Source organism: Pelecanus crispus, chromosome 1 (assembly GCF_030463565.1).
Source record: "Pelecanus crispus isolate bPelCri1 chromosome 1, bPelCri1.pri, whole genome shotgun sequence".
NCBI lineage: Eukaryota > Metazoa > Chordata > Aves > Pelecaniformes > Pelecanidae > Pelecanus > Pelecanus crispus.
Genome location: NC_134643.1, coordinates 54,448,747 through 54,471,972, shown reverse-complemented (window position 1 = coordinate 54,471,972; position 23,226 = coordinate 54,448,747). Strand labels below are relative to the sequence as shown.

General features: G+C 42.6%; 1 protein-coding gene across 1 annotated transcript in view; it reads left to right on the top strand.

Moving 5' to 3' along the window:
- BLTP3B (bridge-like lipid transfer protein family member 3B) overlaps window positions 1-23,226 on the top strand; it is a 69,574-nt gene that overhangs the window by 33,677 nt on the left and 12,671 nt on the right. Inside the window, 7 exon segments of the mRNA XM_075714683.1 lie at window positions 14,082-14,264; window positions 14,367-14,485; window positions 16,369-16,510; window positions 17,333-17,526; window positions 19,523-21,021; window positions 21,455-21,630; window positions 23,053-23,189. Of these exon segments, the coding sequence (XP_075570798.1) occupies window positions 14,082-14,264; window positions 14,367-14,485; window positions 16,369-16,510; window positions 17,333-17,526; window positions 19,523-21,021; window positions 21,455-21,630; window positions 23,053-23,189 (2,450 nt within the window).

The following is a 23,226-nucleotide window of genomic DNA, read 5'->3' as shown; positions in this document are numbered from 1 at the left end:
CGGCCACCCAACCAATTCTTTACCCAGCGAAGAGTATGCCTGTCCAAGCCGTGAGCTGCCAGCTTCCCGAGGAGGATATTATGCGAGACGGTGTCAAAAGCTTTGCTAAAGTCCAGGTAGATGACATCCACAACCTTTCCATCATCTACCAGGCGGGTCACCAGGTCATAGAAGGAGATCAGGTTGGTCAAGCAGGACCTGCCTTTCGTGAACCCATGCTGGCTGGGTCTGATCCCCTGGTTGACCTGTACTTGCCTGTGGAGTTCGCTCAATATGAACCTCTCCATAATCTTCCCCGGCACCGAGGTCAGGCTGACAGGCCTGTAGTTCCCCGGGTCCTCCTTCCGGCCCTTCTTGTAGATGGGCGTCACATTGGCAAGCCTCCAGTCATCAGGGACCTCCCCTGTTAACCAGGACTGTTGATAGATGATGGAAAGTGGCTTGGCGAGCTCCTCTGCCAGCTCCCTCAGTACTCTCGGGTGGATCCTATCCGGCCCCATAGACTTGTGAGCATCCAGGTGGCGTAGCAGGTCATTAACTGCTTCCTCCTGGACTATGTGGGCTCCATTCTGGTCCCCATCCCTATCCTCTAGCTCAGGGGCCTGAGTACCCTGGGGATGACCGGTCTGGCTGTTGAACACAGAGGCAAAGAAGGTGTTAAGTACTTCAGCCTTTTCCTTGTCCTCGGTGACAATGTTCCCCCCCACATCCAGCAAAGAATGGAGATCCTCCTTGGCTCTCCTTTTATTGCTGATGTACTTATAAAAGCATTTTTTATTGTCTTTTACAGCACTGGCCAGATTGAGTTCTAGCTGGGCTTTTGCTTTTCTAATTTCCTCCCTGCAGGACCTAACAAGATCCCCGTACACCTCCTGAGTTGCCCGCCCCTTCTTCCAAAGCCGGTAGACTCTCCTTTTTTCCCTGAGTCCCCACAAAAGCTCCCTATTCAGCCAGGCCGGTCGTTTTCCCCGCCGGTTGGTCTTACGACACACGGGGACAGCCCGCTCCTGCGCCCTTAAGACTTCCTTCTTGAAGAGGGCCCAGCCTTCCTGGACCCCTTTGCCCTTCAGGACTGCCTCCCAAGGGACTTTCCCAACCAGCGTCCTGACCAGGCCAAAGTCTGCCCTCTGGAAGTCCATGGTAATAGTTTTGCTGCCCCTCCGCTTAGCATCACCCAAAATTGAGAACTTTATCATGTCGTGGTCGCTAAGCCCGAGACGGCCTCCGACCTCGACATTTCCCACAAGCCCTTCTCTGTTGGTAAACAGCAGGTCAAGCAGGGCACCTCCCCTGGTAGGCTCGCTTACCAGCTGCATTAGATAGTTATCCCCCACATACTCTAGGAACTTCCAAGACTGCTGCCTCTCTGCTGTGTGGTATTTCCAGCAGATGTCTGGCAAGTTGAAGTCCCCCACAAGAACAAGGGCTAGCGATTGTGGGACTTCTGCCAGCCGTTTATAGAATGCCTCATCTACCTCTACATCCTGGTTGGGTGGTCTATAGCAGACTCCCAACAGGACATCCACCTTTCCGGCCTTTCCCCTCATCCTTACGCATAAGCATTCCACCTTGTCATCACCACTGTCAAGCTCTATGCAGTCGAAACACTCCCTAACATACAGAGCCACCCCACCACCTTTCCTTCCCTGCCTATCCCTTCTGAAGAGCTTATAGCCCTCCAGTGCAGCACTCCAGTCATAATATGCTTAAGAAAAATAGTATTCTTTCTTTGCTATAGATTGGCCTGATATGGTTTGAAATTTGTGATACTGGTTTCCTGTCCTATAAAAGTGGGACCTTAGAGGTTTAAGACGTGCCTGCCTTGTGACCCAGCTATGTTTTTCATTTACCGTTGCTTCTGATTCCTACTATGTCTAAGTGAGGGTCTGATCTATCTATGATTTCTGTGAGCTCTCCTCAGAGAAAATGTAGAGAACCAGGGAAATAAATAGATTGTTTCTTTTGGAAGGATTTTTACCCAGATTGAAGCATGCACTGTAGGCTCTTGGATGGGCATGTTAGAAGCTCACTGAGAGTGCTTTTAGGTAATGGCTACATGGGACGTAACTCCCACTACATGAAACCGGAGATGGAAAAGACCATCTGCAGAGCAAAGGCGGTGCATCTAAAGGTAGTGTTCTCCTGCAGTCTTAAATGGTGTTCTGTACAAGTATGTTTAAGTAACAGAAATCTAGGTCTCACTAGTAAGCTATGACAAAAATTGCAAAAGGTGGTGGTGTTTGATCCAATACGGTGTATGTGTGGAGGGGGAGGGAACATGCCAGGAAGTTTCTTTTTCCACTTGATGATGTTGTCATCATCTCACTGTTTTAGAAGAGTGTGGCAATTCTATGGACAAGCTATCACCACAGAGGCGACAGTCGCTTTGCTCAAAAAGGAGCACATACTAATCTTGAAAGTTCAAAGGGAGTTCTCTAGCCATGTAGGTATTGTGCCTCTATATACTGCTGTATCAGGCTATCGCCTGATATGCAGAGCATTCCTACCCTGAAGTTGAGGTTCTGCAGTATTGCATACTGAAGGACAACACAGTATTAATACTCTGTAACACTGGGCAAGGAGGAAACAGCTATATACTTCTGTGGCTGTTACCAGACTGTTTTCTGGTTTTGTACCTCTCTGGCTCATGGAATATTTACAAATAGCTCTTTTAGTATACTCTTCTTGGAAATTGTGATTAATCTTTCAGGAAAAAGCCCTCAACAATTACTTATTTTGCAGATAGAGTTCTTGGGGGTTGGGCGGGGGCAGTGTGTGTGTTTTTGTGACAGACCCCACCCAGAAAGACTCTAAAGGGAGTCTGAGACATAATTGCTGTAGGGTAAATTTCTAACCCATTGAAAATCTAGCCTTTTGTAGTACTTAAGAAGAATGAAGCAGGTTGTGTGTCCATGGACTGTGGTAACCCTAACATAAGCCAGACTTACTGGATGTTGTAAACCTGTCTGTACAGCAATCTATTGCTTTACTAGTCCTCCCAGACCTGCTCTCACAGAAGCTTTTATCCAGACCCATTATCTGTGCAACTGATGTGTTGCTGGATGATGATCAGAGAAGGCTGCTGCTTTGCCATCATGCAGGACATTTTCCAGCACAGGAAATTCTTGATCAAGCTGATATATTGAGACAATATGAGAAATTGGAAAGCATTTTCTTCCTGGGCAACCAGCAATAAATTCATATGGTAGCAACATCAGTGCCAGCTCCACTAAAATACTGTTTTCTTGTTACAATCTGGCCTGCTCTTCACTTTTCACAGATAAATGTGGCAATGACATCTCCATATACAGAATTGTAGAATAATTGAGGATGGAAGGCACCTCTGGAGATTGTCTAGTCCAACCCCTCTGATTAAAGTGGTGTCAATTAAAGTTAGCTTCCCAGGATTGTGTACAGTTAGGTTTTGAATAGCTCCAAGGGTGGAGACTCTACAGCCTCCCTGGGAAACCTAGTCCAGTGTTTAACCACCGTCACAGTAGAAAAGCATTATTTTTTTTTTTTTAAATGTTTTAAGTGGAATTTCTTGTATTTTGCTTTGTGCTTATTGCCTCTTGTCCTGTCACTGGGCACCATTGAGGAGAATCTGGCTCCCTCATCTTTATTCCTTCCATCAGTCATTTATACACATTGATAAGATCCTTCTGAGCCTTCTCTTCTCCAGGCTAAATGATCCCAGCTAGCTCAGCCTTTCCTTGAAAGGTGTTCCAGTCCCTTAAGTAGCTTTATGATCGTTTGCTGGACTCACTCCAGTAAGTTCATGGCCACCTTGTACTGGGGAGCCCAGAACTGGACCCAGCACTCTGGTTGTAGTCTCACCAGGGTTGAGCAAAGGGCATGGATCACCTTCCTTGACCTGCTGGCAGTGCTTTTCCTAAGCAGCCCAAGGTGCTGTTGGCTTTCTTTGCATCAAGGACACATTGCTGTTTCATATTGAACTTATTGTCTCGGGTTTGGTTTTTTTTTTTTTTTTTCTGTAAAGCTGCTTCCCAGCTGGTCAGCCTCTAGCCTGTACTCCAGATGCTGGACTTCGATTTCCCTTTGAAGTTCATGAGATTACTGTTGGGTCACTTTTCTAGCCTTTTGAGGTCCCTTCCACAACCACCTGGGGTATCAGCCATTCCTCCTAGTTTTGTACCATCTGCAAAGCTGTTGAGGGTGCACTCTGTCCCATCATCCAGGTTATTAATGAAGATATATTGTCCCTGGGGGTATACCACAGATGATTGCTTCCAGCTGGACTTCATGCTGCTGATCCCAACCCTTGAAGACTAACAGTTTAGCCAGTTTCCAGTCCACCTCACTGTGTACTTACCTAGTCAGTACTTCATCATTTTGTCACTGAGCATGTTACAGTGTTGAAAGGCTTGCTAAAGTTGAGGTAAACAACATCCCATCCACTGCTCTCCCCTCATCCATCAAGCCAGTCACCTTATAGTAGAAGGCTGTAAAGTTCATCAGGCATGACTTCTTCATCATAAATCCATGCATCTGTACTCCCAATCGCCTTCCTGTCCTTAATGTATTTTGAAATGGTTTCGAGGATTATTTGCTCTGTTGCCCTCTGTTACCTTCCTCCATTGCCTTCTTTGAGGTGAGGCTGACCAGCCTGTTGTTCTTTTCATCCTTCTTCTTGGAGATAGGAATGACATATGCTTTCTTCAGTTCTCAAGAACCTCTCCTGATCAGTATTCAATGATAACCTTTCAAAGATAATTTGGAGTGGCCTCCCCATGACATTGGCCAGTTCTCTCAGCACTTGTTTGCGTCTCATCAGGATCCCATGGACTGGTGCATGTCTGATCTGTTTACATGTTTCCAAAGTTAATGCTCCTCTGCTGGGGGGAAGGTTTCCTTACTCCAGACTTTCCCAAGGGTCTCAAGGACCTGGGAATTCTGAAGGCAAGTGTTACCAGTGAAGACTGAGGCAAAGAAGGCACTGAGCACCTCAGCCTTCTCCATGTCATTTGTCACCAGGTCCCCTGTCCCATTCAGCAGCAAGCCCAAGCTTTCCATACTCTTCCTTTTGCTGGTGATACACCTGTAGAAGCCTTTCTTCTTGTTCTTAATGCCATTCATTAGTTTCAACTCCAGACAGGCTTTGACATTCCTAATGCTGTCCTCCGTATTCTTTTTGGGTAACCTGATGCTGTTTCCACATGTTGTACACTTCCTTTTTATCTTTGAATTTAGTCAGGAGCTCCTGGTTCATCCACACAGGCCTGCTTCCACATTTGCTAGATCTTCTGCTTTTCAGGGTGGACCGTTCTTTGGTTTGGAGGTGATTCTTGAACATTAACCAGTTCTCCTGGACCCCTCTTCTGGCCAGGGTTATATCCAATGAGATTCTTTCAAGCAGGCCAAAGGCTGCTTTCCTGAAGTCCTGGGTGGTCGTTCAGCTTTTTGCCTTGTTCCTTCACCTCAGAATCCTGAACTCCACCATGTCATGGTCACTGCAGCCAAGGCTGCCCCTGACTTTCACATCCCTGACCAGTTCTTCCTTTTTTGTAAGAATCGGGTCCAGCGGAACACGTGCTCTCTTTGGCTCCTTGATTACCTGTGTTAAGAGGTGGCCATCAGTGCACTTTCAGAAACTGCATGGATTGCTTGTGTCTTGCTGTGTTGTCCCTCCAGTAGATACTGGAGGTGGCTAAAGTTCCTAATGAGGACCAGGGACTGTGAACATGATACTTCTTCCAGTTGTCTGATGATCCTCATCATCTTCCTAATAAGACGGTCTGTAGCAGACTTCCACCACAACATCATCCATGTTGGTCTGTCCTCTAATCCCAACCTGTAAGCACTCAGCTGGCTGATCATCCATCTCAAGGCAGGGTTCCATGTGTTCCCACTGAAGTGGCAACTCGTCCTCCTTGCCTGCCTGTGCTTCGCAAAGAGCCTGTGTCCATCCTTTGCAGCGTTTCAGTTGTGTGAGCTATATTGCTATGTCTCTGTGATCCCAATGAGATCATAACCCTGCCAACTGTATGCAGATCTCCAATTTCTCCCGCTCCCACATGTTCCTCATGCTGCATATGTTAGTGTGCAGGCATTTCAGAGAGGCACTTGCCCGTACTGACTTCCCAGAAGGGGTATGAGTGCTTTCCCTATAATGCTACTGTCCTGTAGGTACTCTATAGCTTATGTGCATATGCGTGGGGTGACCCCACTTCAGCCCTGTTTTGGAGAATCCCAGCTTCATGGACTTGAATTTAATGTAAGATGTGAATAACCATCAAAAGGCTGTGAGGAGGGTGGGGAAAAATGTTGTCTCTTGTGATAGGCCCCTCACTTAAAGTTTCTTCCATGCTGAAATCTTTGCATTTAGACTTGAAATCATGATTTTTTTTCCCAAAGCATTTCCTATTTTAATAGCAACCATATCTACTCATCCCCAGTGTAAGTATCCAAAACTTCATTAAGTCCCAAATAAAGTAAGTTTTCACATGCTGGTATTTAAAGAGTGATGTACCACCTGATAGAAGTTATTTGTATTATATCCTTATTATCGAACAGGTTAGTAGACTGTCTTTACAAGGACTGTTTGAAGAGATCTCAATTTCTTTAAGTGCTTGGCCAACAGAAACATGTTAGGAATAAAAGAATTTCCACTGGGCTTGATTTTTTTAAGGCTGCGTGTGCTGCAGCACTGATTGAACTTACCTTCTTGTTTGTGTGCCATAAAGGTGCTAGAGAGCCAAGACAAAAAGAATACATTTCTGGAAAGGGACCAGGAACTTCTTAGGACACAGTTCTGACAGGAAAGATAAGCTTGGAAAAAGTGAGCATGAGAACATTGTTCTGTTACTTGCTCTCACTTTTTTTTTTTCAATGAAACATTTTTTTTGCATGTTCTCACATATGACAGAAATGTGTCATCAAATCTCTCTGAACTGGAAATATCAGTGATGTTTTGAGCATTAGTTAGCGGTGTGTCATGGTTTAGCCCCAGCCAGCAACTAAGCACCACGCAGCCGCTCGCTCACTCCCCCTACCCCGATGGGATGGGGGAGAGAATCGGAGGAGTAAGAGTGAGAAACACTCCTGGGTTGAGATAAGAACAGTTTAATAATTGAAATAAAGTAAAATAGTAATGCTAATAGTAACAGTATAATAATAATAATAATGATACACGAAGCAAGTGATGCACAATGCAATTGCTCACCACCCACCGACCGATACCCAGACAGTTCCCGAGCAGCGATCGCTGCTCCCCGGCCACCCCCCCCCCCCAGTTTATATACTGAGCATGACGTCATGTGGTATGGAATAGCCCTTTGGTCAGTTTGGATCAACTCTTCTGGCTGTGCCCCCTCCCAGTTTCTTGTGCGCCTGGCAGAGCATGGGAAGCTGAAAAAGTCCTTGACTAGCATAAGCAGTACTCAGCAACAACTAAAAACATCAGCATGTTATCAACATTCTTTTCCTACTAAATCCAAAACACAGCACTATGCCTGCTGCTAGGAAGAAAATTAACTCTATCCCAGCCGAAACCAGGACAGTATCCACCCCTTATTCTATACCATCTACGTCATGCACAGGCCCTCCCCTTTCCAATGTGTTCTAATTCATCACCACCGCTTTCCCTATCTTGATATACACACAGATATCATTCCCTTCGTCTATGGCCCATCCCTCTAAAATGTCCATTGAGTTCATTTAGCCCATGACTTTGGGTTCCATCTGTCATCACAGTCTTTCAGAGCAGGAGAGGTGGTGTGCAGTGTTGGACTGTTGCATGCTGAAGTCAGTTCTCATTCCAACATGGTTTCATCAAAGTTCATTTTCATTAAGCTGGGCAATTCTTACTGCAATACCATTGATGCGGCATATAGCAATCATAATATATAGTATTATATACTTAATATTAACCTACTATATTATTATATTAACATGCAGTTAAGAGATAACATATAGTTAAGAGATAACATACAGTATTATAAAGCAATTAATATTATACAATTCAGTTCATTAGCTATTTTCACCCAAAATCAAATTCCCTTGAGGTACACATTGGGCTTCCCCATCCTTTCGCATCACCCACCAAGTGCACCCAGGTCCTTGAGCAAAAGCAATCCCACGAATGGGTTTGCCTTTGCCAGAGGGGGAAGTAACCCAGACTGTCTTCCCCAGCATATTTTTCATGTGCACTACAGGAACTTTATCTCCTTCTACAGTACGTAAAAGTTTTGATTGGGCAGGGCCAGCTCGATTGGCAGATCCCCTGGTGTTGACTAACCAGGTGGCTTTTGCTAAATGCGTATCCCAATGTTTAAACGTCCCACCACCCATTGCTCTCAGGGTAGTCTTTAACAGTCCATTGTATCGCTCAATTTTCCCGGAGGCTGGTGCATGGTAAGGGATGTGATACACCCACTCAATGCCGTGCTCTTTGGCCCAGGTGTCTATGAGGTTGTTTCGGAAATGAGTCCTGTTGTCTGACTCAATTCTTTCTGGGGTGCCATGTCGCCACAGGACTTGCTTTTCAAGGCCCAGGATGGTGTTCCGGCTGGTGGCATGGGGCACGGGATATGTTTCCAACCATCCGGTGGTTGCTTCCACCATGGTGAGCACATAGCGCTTGCCTTGGCGGGTCTGTGGGAGCGTGATGTAATCAATCTGCCAGGCCTCCCCATATTTATATTTCAGCCATCATTCACTATACCCAAGGGGCTTGAACTGCTTGGCTTGCTTGATTGCAGCGCATGTTTCACACTCATGAATAACCTGTGCAATACTGTCCATAGTTAAGTCCACCCCTCGATCACGAGCCCATTTATACGTTGCATGTCTTCCTTGATGGCCTGAGGCGTCATGGGCCCACCGAGCTATAAATAATTCACCCTTATGTTGCCAGTCCAAATCCACCTGAGCCACTTCAATCTTAGCAGCCTGATCTACTTGCTGGTTGTTTTGATGTTCTTCAGTGGCCCGACTCTTAGGTACATGAGCATCTACATGACGAACTCTTACAACCAGGTTCTCTACCCGGGCAGCAATATCTTGCCACAATGCGGCAGCCCAGATTGGTTTGCCTCTGCGCTGCCAGTTGCTCTGCTTCCATTGCTGCAGCCACCCCCACAGGGCATTTGCCACCATCCATGAGTCAGAATAGAGATAAAGGACTGGCCACTTTTCTCTTTCAGCAATATCGAAAGCCAGCTGAATGGCTTTCACCTCTGCAAACTGACTCGACTCCCCTTCTCCTTCAGCAGTTTCTGCGACTTGTCGTATAGGACTCCATACAGCAGCTTTCCACCTCCGATGCTTTCCCACGAGATGACAGGACCCATCAGTGAACAGGGCATATTGCTTTTCATTTTCTGGCAATTTATTATACAGTGGGGCCTCTTCAGCACGTGTCACCTCCTCCTCTGGTGATATTCTAATGTTTTTTCCTTCTGGCCAGTCCATGATCACTTCCAAGATTCCTGGGCGACTGGGGTTTCCTATTCGAGCCCGTTGTGTGATCAATGCAACCCACTTACTCCATGTAGCATCAGTTGCATGATGTGTAGAGGGGACCCTCCCTTTGAACATCCAGCCCAACACCGGCAGTCGGGGTGCCAGCAGGAGCTGTGCTTCAGTACCAACCACTTCTGAAGCAGCTCGAACCCCTTCATATGCTGCCAGTATCTCCTTCTCAGTTGGAGTATAGCGGGCTTCGGATCCTCTGTATCCCCGACTCCAAAACCCTAGGGGTCGACCTCGAGTCTCCCCTGGTGCTTTCTGCCAGAGGCTCCAGGTAGGGCCATTCTCCCTGGCTGCAGTGTAGAGCACATTTTTAATATCCTGCCCTGCCCGGACTGGCCCAAGGGCTACTGCATGAACTATCTCACGTTTAATTTGTTCAAAGGCTTGTTGTTGCTCAGGGCCCCATTTGAATTCGTTCTTCTTCCGGGTCACTTGATAGAGAGGGCTTACGATCTGGCTGTAATTTGGAATATGCATTCTCCAAAAACCCACAACGCCTAAGAAAGCTTGTGTTTCCTTTTTGCTAGTTGGTGGGGACATAGCTGTTATTTTGTTGATCACATCCATTGGGATCTGACGACGTCCATCTTGCCATTTTATTCCTAAAAACTGGATTTCCTGTGCAGGTCCCTTGACCTTACTCTGTTTTATGGCAAAACCAGCCTTCAGAAGGATTTGGACTATTTTCTTTCCCTTCTCAAAAACGTCTTCTGCTGTGTTGCCCCACACAATGATGTCATCAATGTACTGCAGATGTTCTGGAGCTTCACCCTGTTCCAGTGCTGTCTGGATCAGTCCATGGCAAATGGTGGGGCTGTGCTTCCACCCCTGGGGCAGTCGGTTCCAGGTGTAGTGAACACACCTCCAGGTAAAAGCAAACTGGGGCCTGCACTCTGCTGCCAAAGGGATGGAGAAAAATGCATTAGCAATATCAATTGTGGCATACCACTTAGCTGCCTTTGACTCCAGTTCATATTGAAGTTCTAGCATGTCTGGCACGGCAACACTCAGCGGCGGTGTAACTTCGTTCAGGCCACGATAGTCCACTGTTAGTCTCCACTCCCCATTAGACTTTCGCACTGGCCATATGGGACTGTTAAAGGGTGAGCGAGTCTTGCTGATCACTCCCTGGCTCTCCAGTCGACGAATCAGGTTATGGATGGGAATCAGGGAGTCTCGGTTGGTGCGATATTGCCGCCTGTGCACAGTTGTGGTAGCGATCGGCACCTGTTGTTCCTCAACCTTCAGCAACCCTACAATCGAAGGGTCCTCTGAGAGACCGGGCAAGGTGGACAACTGTTTAATTTCCTCTGTCTCCAAAGCAGCTATACCAAAAGCCCACCGGTACCCTTTTGGGTCCTTGAAATACCCTCTCCTGAGGTAGTCTATGCCAAGGATGCACGGAGCGTCTGGGCCAGTCACAATGGGGTGCTTTTGCCACTCATTCCCAGTTAGGCTCACTTCAGCTTCCAGTACAGTTAGCTGTTGGGATCCCCCTGTCACTCCAGAAATACAAATGGGTTCTGCCCCTCTATAGTTTGATGGCATTAGCGTGCACTGTGCACCAGTGTCCACTAGAGCCTTATACTCCTGTGGGTCTGACGTTCCAGGCCATCGAATCCACACAGTCCAGTAAACCCGGTTGTCCCTTTCCTCCACCTGGCTGGAGGCAGGGCCCCTCTAACACTGGTCACAGTATTCGCTGTTCACTTCCTGTAAATGTGAATCAAAAGTCCCCTGATCAAGGTCGGAAGTAAAATTAGCCCTCTTACTCTGTCTCGGGAACTGCTCACTGGAAACTGGAGCTGCAATTTTCCTGGGAGAACCGCCTTTTCTAATAGTTTTTCCTTGCAACTCACGCACCCGTGCCTCTAAGGTTGAGGTGGGTTTTCCATCCCACTTTCTCATGTCCTCTCCATAATCACGCAGGTAAAACCACAGGGTGCCCCGTGGTGTGTATCCTCTATATCCTCTCTCTTGAGCATAGGGATGTTGACTCCTAATGGCTGAGACACTGGTCCATGCAGGTGGGGAGTAGGACAGATCCTCTCTGAGTTGTTGGAACTCTTGGCACAGTTTTTCCACAGCTGAGACACAGGCCCGTAGGGAGGAAGAGAGCTTTTCTTCGTAGTCCCGGGGTTGTCTAGCCACTTCATCCACCGTTGGTGCCTCGTCGTCTTTCCAGGCTAGTATTGCCAACGAGTTGGAATACGATGCTGGTGCGCTCTGTACCACCTTCCGCCACATGGATTGTGTGCACCTGACTTCATCTGGGTCTTTGGTTAACTGCTCATCATTCAGGTCACTGTAAATCACCTCCAGCACGCCTAATTCCCTCAGGTACTGGATACCTTTCTCTACGGTGGTCCATTTGCTTGGGCGGTATAAAACATCCTCCTTGAAGGGATACCTTTCCTTCACGCTTGACAGAAGTCGCCTCCAGAGGCTGAGCGGTTTTGCCCCTTTTCCAATTGCTTTGTCAATGCCCCCTTCCCTGGAAAGGGATCCCAGCTGCTTGGCTTCCCTACCCTCTAAATCCAGGCTACTGGCCCCGTTATCCCAGCATCGGAGCAGCCAGGTGATGATGTGCTCGCCTGGATGACGACCGAAATCTTTTCGCATATCTCGCAGCTCACTCAGGGATAGGGATCGGGTGGTCACCATCTCATTTATGGGTTCTTCCTCCTCTGGTTCTCGTGATGGCCCTGGTTCATCTTCATCCCTTACTAAACGAACTGATTTCCTCGTGTATTTTTTCTTCTGTATAGGGGCAACTGATACCGGCGCAGGTTGGTTCTCTGGTTTAGCCACAGTGTCTGTCACTGGGGTTTGAGTAGCCGCAGTGCTCATGGCTGTGGCTGGAGTAGCCACAGTGCCTGGGTCAGGGGTTTGAGTAGCTGCAAGGCCTGTAGTGGGGGTTGGAGTAGCCGCAGGGCCTGTAGTGGGGGTTTGAGTAGCCACAGTGCTTGTTGTTTTGTCATCAGATCCAGAGACCTTCTCTTTCTTTTGAGGGTACTGATTAGCGTTGACCACAGCTCGATAGGCATGGGCCAGTCCCCAGCATGTTGCAATGATTTGTGTCTCTCTGGAGCTACCAGGGTGACAACATACTTCTTCCAAATACTTTACTAATTCTTCAGGATTCTGCACTTGTTCAGGGGTGAAGTTCCAAAACACTGGAGGTCCCCACTGCCCTAGGTACTTGCGCATACGTTCCCACACACCCTGCCACTCATAACTATCCAGCCTTGGGGTAGATCTCTGGATGGTATTTTTAAACTGCTTACTGACCTTTATCAAAACGGAAACAACATTCCCAAGAATTATCAATAGAAGTATCTTGACTGCCCAGGGGTGTTCAAGATACAGGAAAGTTGTTGTAATGAAGGAGGAAACATCATAGAAGAAAGCAGCAAAGGTGCCATTCTGTATTTCCTCCACAACAAGCCTCTCAGAGTAAGAAGTATAATTGCTAACTCTCTCTATGAGGTAGTACCCGAAGTACAGTAGTGACTTCTGTATGAAACCCAAATACCAAAGAATGCTCAAGGTCAGGGTTTTGATAAGGAGCCTCCCAAGCAAAAGATCATGAATCACTGCAGAGCATAGCACACTACACAAACTGACAGCAAGCTTTAACGCGTGCTGCAAAAAAAAGAACATGGTGCAGATCAGAAGAACTAATATCGTGACCGGCAACTGTTAACAGACTCCTTAATACACTCTGGTTAATCTGTTGTTATCTCAAACCCTTCGAGTCCCTGTTCGGGCGCCAAAAAGGACTGTCGTGGTTTAGCCCCAGCCAGCAACTAAGCACCACGCAGCCGCTCGCTCACTCCCCCTACCCTGATGGGATGGGGGAGAGAATCGGAGGAGTAAGAATGAGAAACACTCCTGGGTTGAGATAAGAACAGTTTAATAATTGAAATAAAGTAAAATAGTAATGCTAATAGTAACAGTATAATAATGATAATAATAATAATGATACACGAAGCAAGTGATGCACAATGCAATTGCTCACCACCCACCGACCGATACCCAGACAGTTCCCGAGCAGCGATCGCTGCTCCCCGGCCACCCCCCCCCAGTTTATATACTGAGCATGACGTCATGTGGTATGGAATAGCCCTTTGGTCAGTTTGGATCAACTCTTCTGGCTGTGCCCCCTCCCAGTTTCTTGTGCGCCTGGCAGAGCATGGGAAGCTGAAAAAGTCCTTGACTAGCATAAGCAGTACTCAGCAACAACTAAAAACATCAGCATGTTATCAACATTCTTTTCCTACTAAATCCAAAACACAGCACTATGCCTGCTGCTAGGAAGAAAATTAACTCTATCCCAGCCGAAACCAGGACATGGTGTTAAAAGGCGGGTGGCAATATTGTTTTCCGAGTGATTTTGTGAAGCAGTGAGACTTGTTTTTATGTAATATATAATTTCTCTTTTTAACGTCTGTTATAACTTCTGTTCTGTAATTACAGCATGCAATGAGATTATATTTTGAAGAATTGTAAAATAGTGGAAACTTGTTATCCAGTTAGAAACAAACTTTCAAATGAGTTAATATTTCTTCCATTCCTCTTACTTGCAGGAGACAGCTGCAATCACTGGATGCACTATAGTGATGCCACTAAAACCAGAAGTGGATGGGCCAAAGAATTATTAAATGAATTCAAAAGCAATGTCGAATTGCTTAAGCAGGCTGTGAAGGACCAGGTCATAGATTCTCCTCCCAAATCACCACCTGCTGTGTCTCCTCAGAACCTACAAACAGGTACTTTGTTTGTATCGCTAATGCTCTAATTCCATGAAATGTTAAAAGTGTTGTAAAAAAGACTGTTCTTTTCAATGATTCCATCACTATTCTTTCCTACAGGCAAGGAACAGATACCGAAAGGAACATCTAGGGCTTCCTCTGTATCTTCCCAACAACCAAAGGGCAAACTGATGTCTAGTCCTATTGTGGTTAGACTTGCAGATTTCAATATATATCAGGTACATTTCTTCAAGTTAGTAAAACTGGGGCTACTTTGCCCTTGACTGTTACATAACTGTGTTTTTTAAAGGACAATTTCAAAGCCCATTGAAATTAATAGAAGTCTTTCCATTCATTATTGGATTAGACTTTTATGGGTCTGCTTCTGCTTTGTTAAAATTGGTGGATATTTTCTTATCGACTTTATATTAGATGATACCCTATCACAACTATGTTTTGGATCCAAGTTCTACTGTTCCCCAAATCCTGACATTTGGAATTTCATCTTTTCATTCTACTATGTTAGGTACCCAATATTTTAATACGTGTTTTTGTATTTCATGCTTTTCTTATTGCTTACTGTTATCTTTTTCAAAGTACATGGATTTTTTTTAAATGTTAAATTAAGAGTTTTTAAAATTTTTCTTCAGCCCCTCCCTCCCCAGTGATATTTTGAGTAAACACTTTAACCATCATCCCCCCCGCCTCCGCCTTGTTTGAGTGAGTAGTTTTAGTTGGTGGTTGTGGTCCAGATTCACTCTTTGGTGCAGATAGGAGGCAACTGGAATAGAGAAGGAGTACATCTCTAAGGCAGGGAATAGAGAAGGAGTATATGGCTAAGGCAGAATCATAGTGATACGGTAGGATCTAATCTAAATTTCAGGTCCTAACAAAAATGCTTAGTGTGTGCCCTTAGTCATTGTGACTTCTACTTGCTCTTGTTCCAGTTTTCAATGTTTTTTTGCCATATCGCTTCTGGTAGAGTGGGAGGCTGCAGCTTGCTGCCAGGAGCCTTCATCTGGGTTTGAAGTGTTTTTATAATATCATTTTGTACTGTTGGTGTTTTCATTTGCCTTCTGCTCTTTAGATGCTTGTCTCCTCCTCCTCCCTACACAAATACATTGTCAATTTTTTTAAATTGTCATTATTTTTATACAATGTACAAAAAGCTGTTTTTCTAAATAGATCTGTTGTTACTTGAATTTTTGTGCATGTTAATACAGAGATGTTTGCAGCTTGAAAACAGCTACATAGAGTGAAGCAGGCTTATAAAGGCTATATTTTCATTATTTCCAGTGAAACTAATACAAGTAGACGTCATCACATATTCAATGTTAATAAGTTGGCTAATTTTAAACTAGCAGTCTGACCTACGAAGTGTTGGTTGAAAGAGCTTTGTTTTGACAACATACTTTTTAAACTAGGGTACGTTCCAAGAAATTTAAGGTCAAATATATATCAAAAGGTGATCTCCTCCTTGTTTCATAATTTACATTGGAAGGAAACAGAAATGGAGGATTACTGTTCTATAGTGTCTTGATTCCCCCGTGAAGTAGACCTTTGGGTATAGCCAAGCATACATATCTCTGCCAGGTGCATGCTGAACACCTTGCTTAGCAGTATACAATTCAGAGTTGGCCCATGTACTGGAATCTGTCCTTATGACAGTACAAGGACTTCCTAACACTTGTGTAATAAACTTATCTAGCCTATCTATCCCTTATCATCTCGATATGGGGTCCTTTTGGACAAACAGTATGCAAATATATCATGTCCTAGCAGAATTGCTTATACAGGAGCTGTAGTGTTTGCAATAAATCAGATCATTCTAGGCTTCTACTGAATGTCTTTGAAAGTGACCTGCTGCCTCCTGCCTCGCATGAAGGAAGGGGATCTGGTACCGCTAATACTATATAGTTTTATTGTGAAACTGTTTTATGCGGATTGCTTCTACTACAAGGCAATTAGGTGTTTCTCATTGTCAGCACTTTGTGTAGTTGAGGATCTACATCTGAGAGCAGTGGAATGTTACCCTACTAAGGGCATTGCCTTGCAACTACAAATGCTTAATGGTTCGTAAAAATGTAATGTATTAATGAAATTAATCTTTTATCTTCTACAGGTTTCAACAGCAGACCAGTGTCGTTCTTCCCCTAAAGCTCTGATCTCTTGCAATAAAAAGTCACTTTACCTTCCACCAGAAATGCCAGCTATTCATATTGAATTCACTGAGTATTATTACCCAGATGGAAAGGACTTTCCTAGTAAGACTTTTTTTTTTTTTTTTTTTTTTTGTACCGAATCATGAATTTTCTGTGTTACCTTCAACTTTATGAAGCTTAATATTAATTCCAGGTTGACAATTGGAAATAGGTAATGGCTTTCTAAAATGGAAAGAACACAGCACTGCTCCATTTCCACAGTGCTTGCTCCTGTCAAACTCCTATAAATACTGTTTCTTATAAACATGGGTTTTTAAGTCTGGAAACACAGCATTTTTACTGACACATAAATTATTCATTCTCCAACTTACCTGCATTGTTTCTGCAGTTTCACTGTCTGGCTACGTAAAAGAACTCAGTGGCTACATGAAAGAACTCAAACTATTGCAGTAGCATCTAAGATGCGACAAAGATCTGCTGGAGTTATTTTTATTAAAGTGTTATGGGGCTGGCCCTGTTTTATATACAGAAATGTCAGTGGATTTCTTGGGGATGGGACTTGAGGACAGCAAATCTCCTTGGTCCTGCCCTTCCTCTGTAATGAGGACATTCTCCCCCTCTCCTCAGAGTTCATTCTATTCTAACATTAGCTTTTGCATTCAAAAATTTAGTTACTTATTTGGAGTGAGAGAAGGAAGCATCACTTTAGGTATCCCCTAACAGTTTATTCTTTCTTGGGACCAAAGGAGTGGGTTTCCATTCTTTCTGTGATGTAAAATACTGGTGAAAATGTAAGTCTGCACTAGTGGTTTTATTTAAAAAAAAAAAGAACAACAAAAAAACAAACTAAAACAAAAAAAAACCAACAAAAAACCCCTAAACATTTTACTTATTCTCATTATTTTGTTTTGTTTTCTCTTTTAGTTCCATGTCCAAATTTGTATGGCCAGCTGAATGCTTTACAGTTTACCCTGGATGAGAGAAGTATTCTTTGGCTAAATCAGTTTGTGTTGGATTTGAAACAGAGTCTTATTCAGTTCATGGCCATGTACAAGTTAAATGACAATTCAAAATCAGATGAACATGTTGATGTTAGAGTTGATGGACTAATGTTAAAGGTATGCTGTCATTAAGGAGGGGTTTTGTGGTTCCTTGGAAAAAAATACTTTTCTGAAAAGCTGTTAGCAAAGCAGCTTAAGGAATAAATGGACAAGTAAATGAACAAACAACCCATGCAATAAGCAATGCTGCTCTGGAAAACTATGCAGAATATGATGATTTGAAGATGGATATCTGTCTTCCATACTACTTCATCTGTGTCCTAGGGTATTTTGGTTTTGTATTGAAGACCTGAATGGGAGTATTAACAAATTATTTCACTGTGTTCAATGAAGCTGACAGCAGAAGAAAAAAACCTGAGCACTGAAGTAAAAAAACTAGCAAAAAATCATATTTGCACTCTATTAATGCAAGGGCCCTCCCTTGTTCCTCTGGTTGTAGTATATCAAAAGTCTTTTGTCCTGTTAGTGAATGCATAGAGTAAAGAAAGCAGTTCATCTGAAGGTTTATTTCCTTCTCCAAAACCCATTCTCACAGTTTCATTTCATGCTGGCCCTTGGCTGTAGTTCAGGTACACAAGTTCTCTATATGTTTATTCTAGAGGAGTGGCGATCGTTAATGCAGCTGAACATAGATTTTTGCTTCCCTTGTCTTATCCTTCTTTGGAGGAGCAGGATTATCGAGCAGACAATTTCTCTCCCCTGCCTTGATTTGCATTGGGCATTGGTTTCCAAGGGTCAGAGGCGAACAAAACAATGAGTCTTTTCGATGGTGCCCACAGGAGAGGTTTCAAGGGTTCTAAAAAGTCAGCATATGGAGAGATTCCTAAGGCTCTTGGTGCGTATTTAATGGAACTTTAAAAGGACATGGTTTGTACTGAATGAAAACAATTATTGAGAGCTAACAGCCAGGCAACTACAAATACAGACTGATCTAATATTGAATTACTATACATGAATAGCCCATTAAACTAAGATAAGATAAAAGTAGAAGTATTCTTAAATCCCTCAAACTTTGATTCATATTAATTATTTAATCGCTGTATTAACTGCATTATTTTCATTCTAGCAAATTATAAGTCTCTTATTATTGGTGTGCTTGATGTTAACATATCATATAGTTAATTATTATGTAGTTTTATGTATTGGGTTATTTTGTTCTGAGTCCTTTTATACACACAAAGAAGCCTCATCGCTCCTATCTTTTAAGTGTCTTTAGGGTGACTTTTTTTACTCCGATCTTTCTAGATTCAGCATGGAGATGTTGTGACAGAAGGTAGCGTCGCTGATACTAGCAAAACTAGTATGTCCAAGGTCCATATTAACAACATCAATTAACAACATCAGATACAGGATTTGGCATAAAATATGTATTTTCTTTAATACTTACACTAAAGATATGCATGTTAAACTAAATCCAGTATACTGAACTATATTGTTGTTTTTTAGGAGTTGGACTATATTTTTATTTTTATGATGGAAAAATTTATTATGATTATCAGCTAATGGTCACAAAATACATATTCTGTATTCTGCAATGTTGGGAATATTAGCTGTGTTAGCACATTTAATTGTTTCCTTGTATCTCAACATAGAAATAAAATACTGTAGTACTCAGTGTAGTGAAAAACCCTATTTGACAAATCAGATTGAAAACCAGACAACTATAACTTGGAGTTCAAAGTTGTAAGTACTTGGAACGCTGGAAGAAACTTTCTACCAAGCTATTTCCAAGTTGAAGAAATGAGCCACTTTGGCCTAATATAGCTGGCCTAAATCTAAATCCTTAAGATAAGAAGAGCCTGAGACCCTTAATGTTTTTGTACAAACATCGAGTTTTGGATGCCACAGCATCCTTCTTAAAGATGAGAGGAAACGCAAATGCTGATCTGTGACCCTGACTTATCCCTGTTCTGTGTTGGTATACTTGAGTTCTCATAAAATTATAATTATATTCCTTTGTTTTAGCTGTCATGGGTATTAATTTGTTTCTTTAATTGTATACCTTCTTAATCTACATATTTCTAACTAGATGAAATATATTTCTTTCTTGCAGTTCATCATCCCATCTGAAAACAAGCCTGAAATTCATAAAGATCAACCTCATGCACTTTCCATTCAAAGTTCAGAGATGATTGCTACAAATACAAGATACTCGCCAAACTGTAGACACTCTGATCTAGAAGCTTTGTTTCAGAACTTCAAAGACTGTGAATTTTTCAGTAGAACTTTCACCACTTTTCCTAAGTCCCAGAAGAATTTTAATCTTTTGCATCCAATCTTCCAGAGACATGCTCATGAACAAGATACTAAAATGCATGATGTTTATAAAGGTTATATCATACCAAAATTGAATAAATATGCATTAAAGACATCTGCAGCTACTGATGTTTGGGCCTTGCATTTTTCCCAGTTTTGGATAGATTACGAAGGAACGAAGAGTGGGAAAGGCCGACCGATAAGCTTTGTGGACTCATTCCCACTTTCACTTTGGATTTGTCAGCCAGTAAGATTTGCAAAGTCACAAAAAGAGCTTTTATTGCATAATAAGACAGCTTTAAACATTCCAAAAAGTGAATCTAGTGATCTTGCTAACAGACTGCAACGTAAAAAACTTCTAAAGGAATATTACAGCAGTGAGACAGAGTCCTTAACCAATGGCATTCAAGTGCCTGACACTTCAAGAGTGCTTTCTGAAAGCTCTTCCTCTGATGCAGATGTACATGTTCTTGTCCATGTTCAAAAACATGTAAGCATGCAGATCAATCATTACCAGTATCTTTTTTTGCTTTTTCTTCACGAATCTCTTGTATTGCTCCTGGAAAACTTAAGGAATGATGTAGAAGCAGTGACAGGAAAACCTGCAAACCAAACAGATGTCTGCATTGGGTTCCTACTGAAAAGTGCAGAACTAGCCTTACTACTCCATCCAGTGACTCAGGGAAACCCTTGTAAGTCTCCAGTTGTGGAAGAAGGAAGTCCCATGGCATCAGAACTCTCCCCTTTGGGAAATGGGGAAGCTTTTACTTCGGAGGGTAAATTAGTTGGCAATAAGATAGTGCAAGCTGGTATTGCTAATTTTGATTATGTAAATGACTGCAAGCCTCTGAATGCTGAAGTTAATAAAGGAATTTTAATAGATCCTCTTTTGTTTAAATCAGACAGTAATACGGATTTTCAGAAAGGAACATCATTTTCAGATGACGCATCAGATAAAGGCTTGGGAGATACGAGTGAAGGCGGAAGCAGTGGACTTTTTAGTAGAAGTGATTCAGAGGAGGTCTGTGGACCTCTAAGTGAGAAAAGTAGCTTGCATCCTAGGGATTCAGCGTCCGTTTTAAATAAGAGAGAAGATTCCACTGAATCTTTCGTTGATAAAGAGGATGACAAAAACGTATTCTCAAGTAAGTTAAATCAACAGGAAGGCACAACTGAAGGCTGTCCTAACCAAGTCACTGACTTGGAAACAGAAACTGCCTTAGAATCTGAAGAGCTTGAAATCAACAAAGAGAAAGTGACTTCAGTTAGAATGTTTGCATCCCAGTCTTCATCAAGGTATAGAAGATTTAATACTAAATCAGTTTTCCTACTATTTGAAAATATTTATCAGTCATTGGCTGCACACTTTTAGTAATGGTCAATAGAAGTGAATATCTGGTAGATGAAAATTTTAAAAGTATATATAGATAGAAGATACACAGTGTCCAGCATTCAGTGCAAGCTAAAATGAACTGTTAGTTAATTGATTTAAACTATTTACTTTCAGTTTAAATGTTATGAAATATGTATTGAGAAAAATATTGACACAAATACCTACAGGAATGCATGTTGTTTCTATGCTTATCTCTTTTTCTTGCCAAAGGATTATTGAATAATCAGGTTTTTTTCTTTTATATCTTGCCTGGTTTAGAGGAGTTTTTTAAAGTAATTTCTATGTAATTCCTTTAATTTGAAATAATAATTTCCTGATATCTTTATATTTAAAAAGTGCAAAGCCTAAGGACCGCTGCCCGTCCAACCTCCCTGCATTCTCTGTTTCTTACAAGAATATGAAGAGAAGTCCATCACAAGTCTCTCTGGATACCATCTCTATTGATAGTATGATGCTAGAGGATCATTTGATAGAGAGTGATGGAAGTGACAGCCAAAGCTTTCTGGAGAAAGGTAAGTAGGTTCAACAAAATATTTTTAAGCAATACATGAAAATGTTGTTTGTTACCAAAACAATACTCAAAAGGATTGTAGTGCAGCAAATCCTGGATAATTTACAGCACTAGTTCTGTTAGCTTTTCCAGTCAGTAATATCCAGTATATTCACAGCACATCATTTCAAGGGAAAGCAATAAGGTGTGCTACTTAATTAAACACTACTTAATTTTCCTCTCTTGAGGAGAGTAAAAGCATTGCAGTGCTGTGTTGCAACTCTGAGTTAAGCAGAACTGTTCCCTGCTTTGCTTAAAAGACGTTGCTTTGGCTGTAAGTGTTAACAGGTTTGTACCTGGAATCAGTGTTATGCTTGAAGTGGTAAAGAAGCTTTAATTTTAAAAGTAGATGAAAAAAGAAATAGATTTTCACTAATACTCACCGTTACCAGGCAGATTGATTTTGCAGTCTCCTTGCAGCTTGTTCCTTGTGGAGCAGTTCCTAGCTATTGACTATCTAACAGCAGGTATTTGTCCAATTTTTGCTCATCTGTGCATGAGTGTTTGCTCCTGATCTGAAGGAGGAATTCAGGCATATGGTAATTATGTCTATATAGTCTGTAGTATTGCGGACTTATGCAATTGTAATGATCTAGTAGTTCTCTGGCAAAACTGATTAAATAGTTTTCAAATGTCAGGAAATACAATAAGATGACTTTATTGGTACCTCTTTTCTGATAAATTCTACTTTGAATAAAGAATGACAATATTTTTTTCTGTAGGATTTCTTTTCAGTCTAGAGCAATAATGAGAAGAATGCTTCACTTGCAAACCCATTATATATTTGGATTGTTGGAGTATTCCTGCATGTGCTTATGTGGGAGTATGCCATAAAATACATTTTCCATTTTAAATAACCCTTATATGTCTTTTTAGCTTGTTAAGCAATATTTAACTGCAGGTTAAGTCTGCATACTTTCTAGTTGTCAAGGAAACACTACCATGATCACCCTAACAAAGATATATATATAGCTTATTTCTCTAAACAGAAAACCGCAAACATTTGCTCTAGAGGCACTGTGCAGTCTTTCAGATACATGGCTTGGAATCTTTAACCTTTTTTTTTTCTGCTGGATCAGTTTTATGTTTGGAAGACTAAAAAAGGCCCCTCACAATTTTTTAAACAATGCATGTAGAATGCCATTTTTGTTTTGTCACTATATCCTGCCTTACTTGCATAGCATCTAGAACTTTGAACTCTCTGTAAGCAGAATGGATTTGGCAGTTCAATCATAAAATACTTGTTTAATAAGCCATTCAACTCATCTTAAAAAAATGAGTTAATGTATGCATACAGTAACAAACACTGACTTTATTCTTAATGCAGGAGTGATTCAGGTTATGCTATGCTAACTTTGCGTTTTTTCTGATGTATATACGGAAGGTATTACAGCCACAAACTATCAAAGCCCATCAGAAAATGCCCATGAAGGAGGCACAGTGATTGAAAATTGTGATGGGTCATCTCCAGATGGCATGAGCGCTGCTTCAGAGAATGCCCATGAGACTAGTGAAGAAATGGTAATATTATTGAATTCCATTAGAATACATGCTTCAG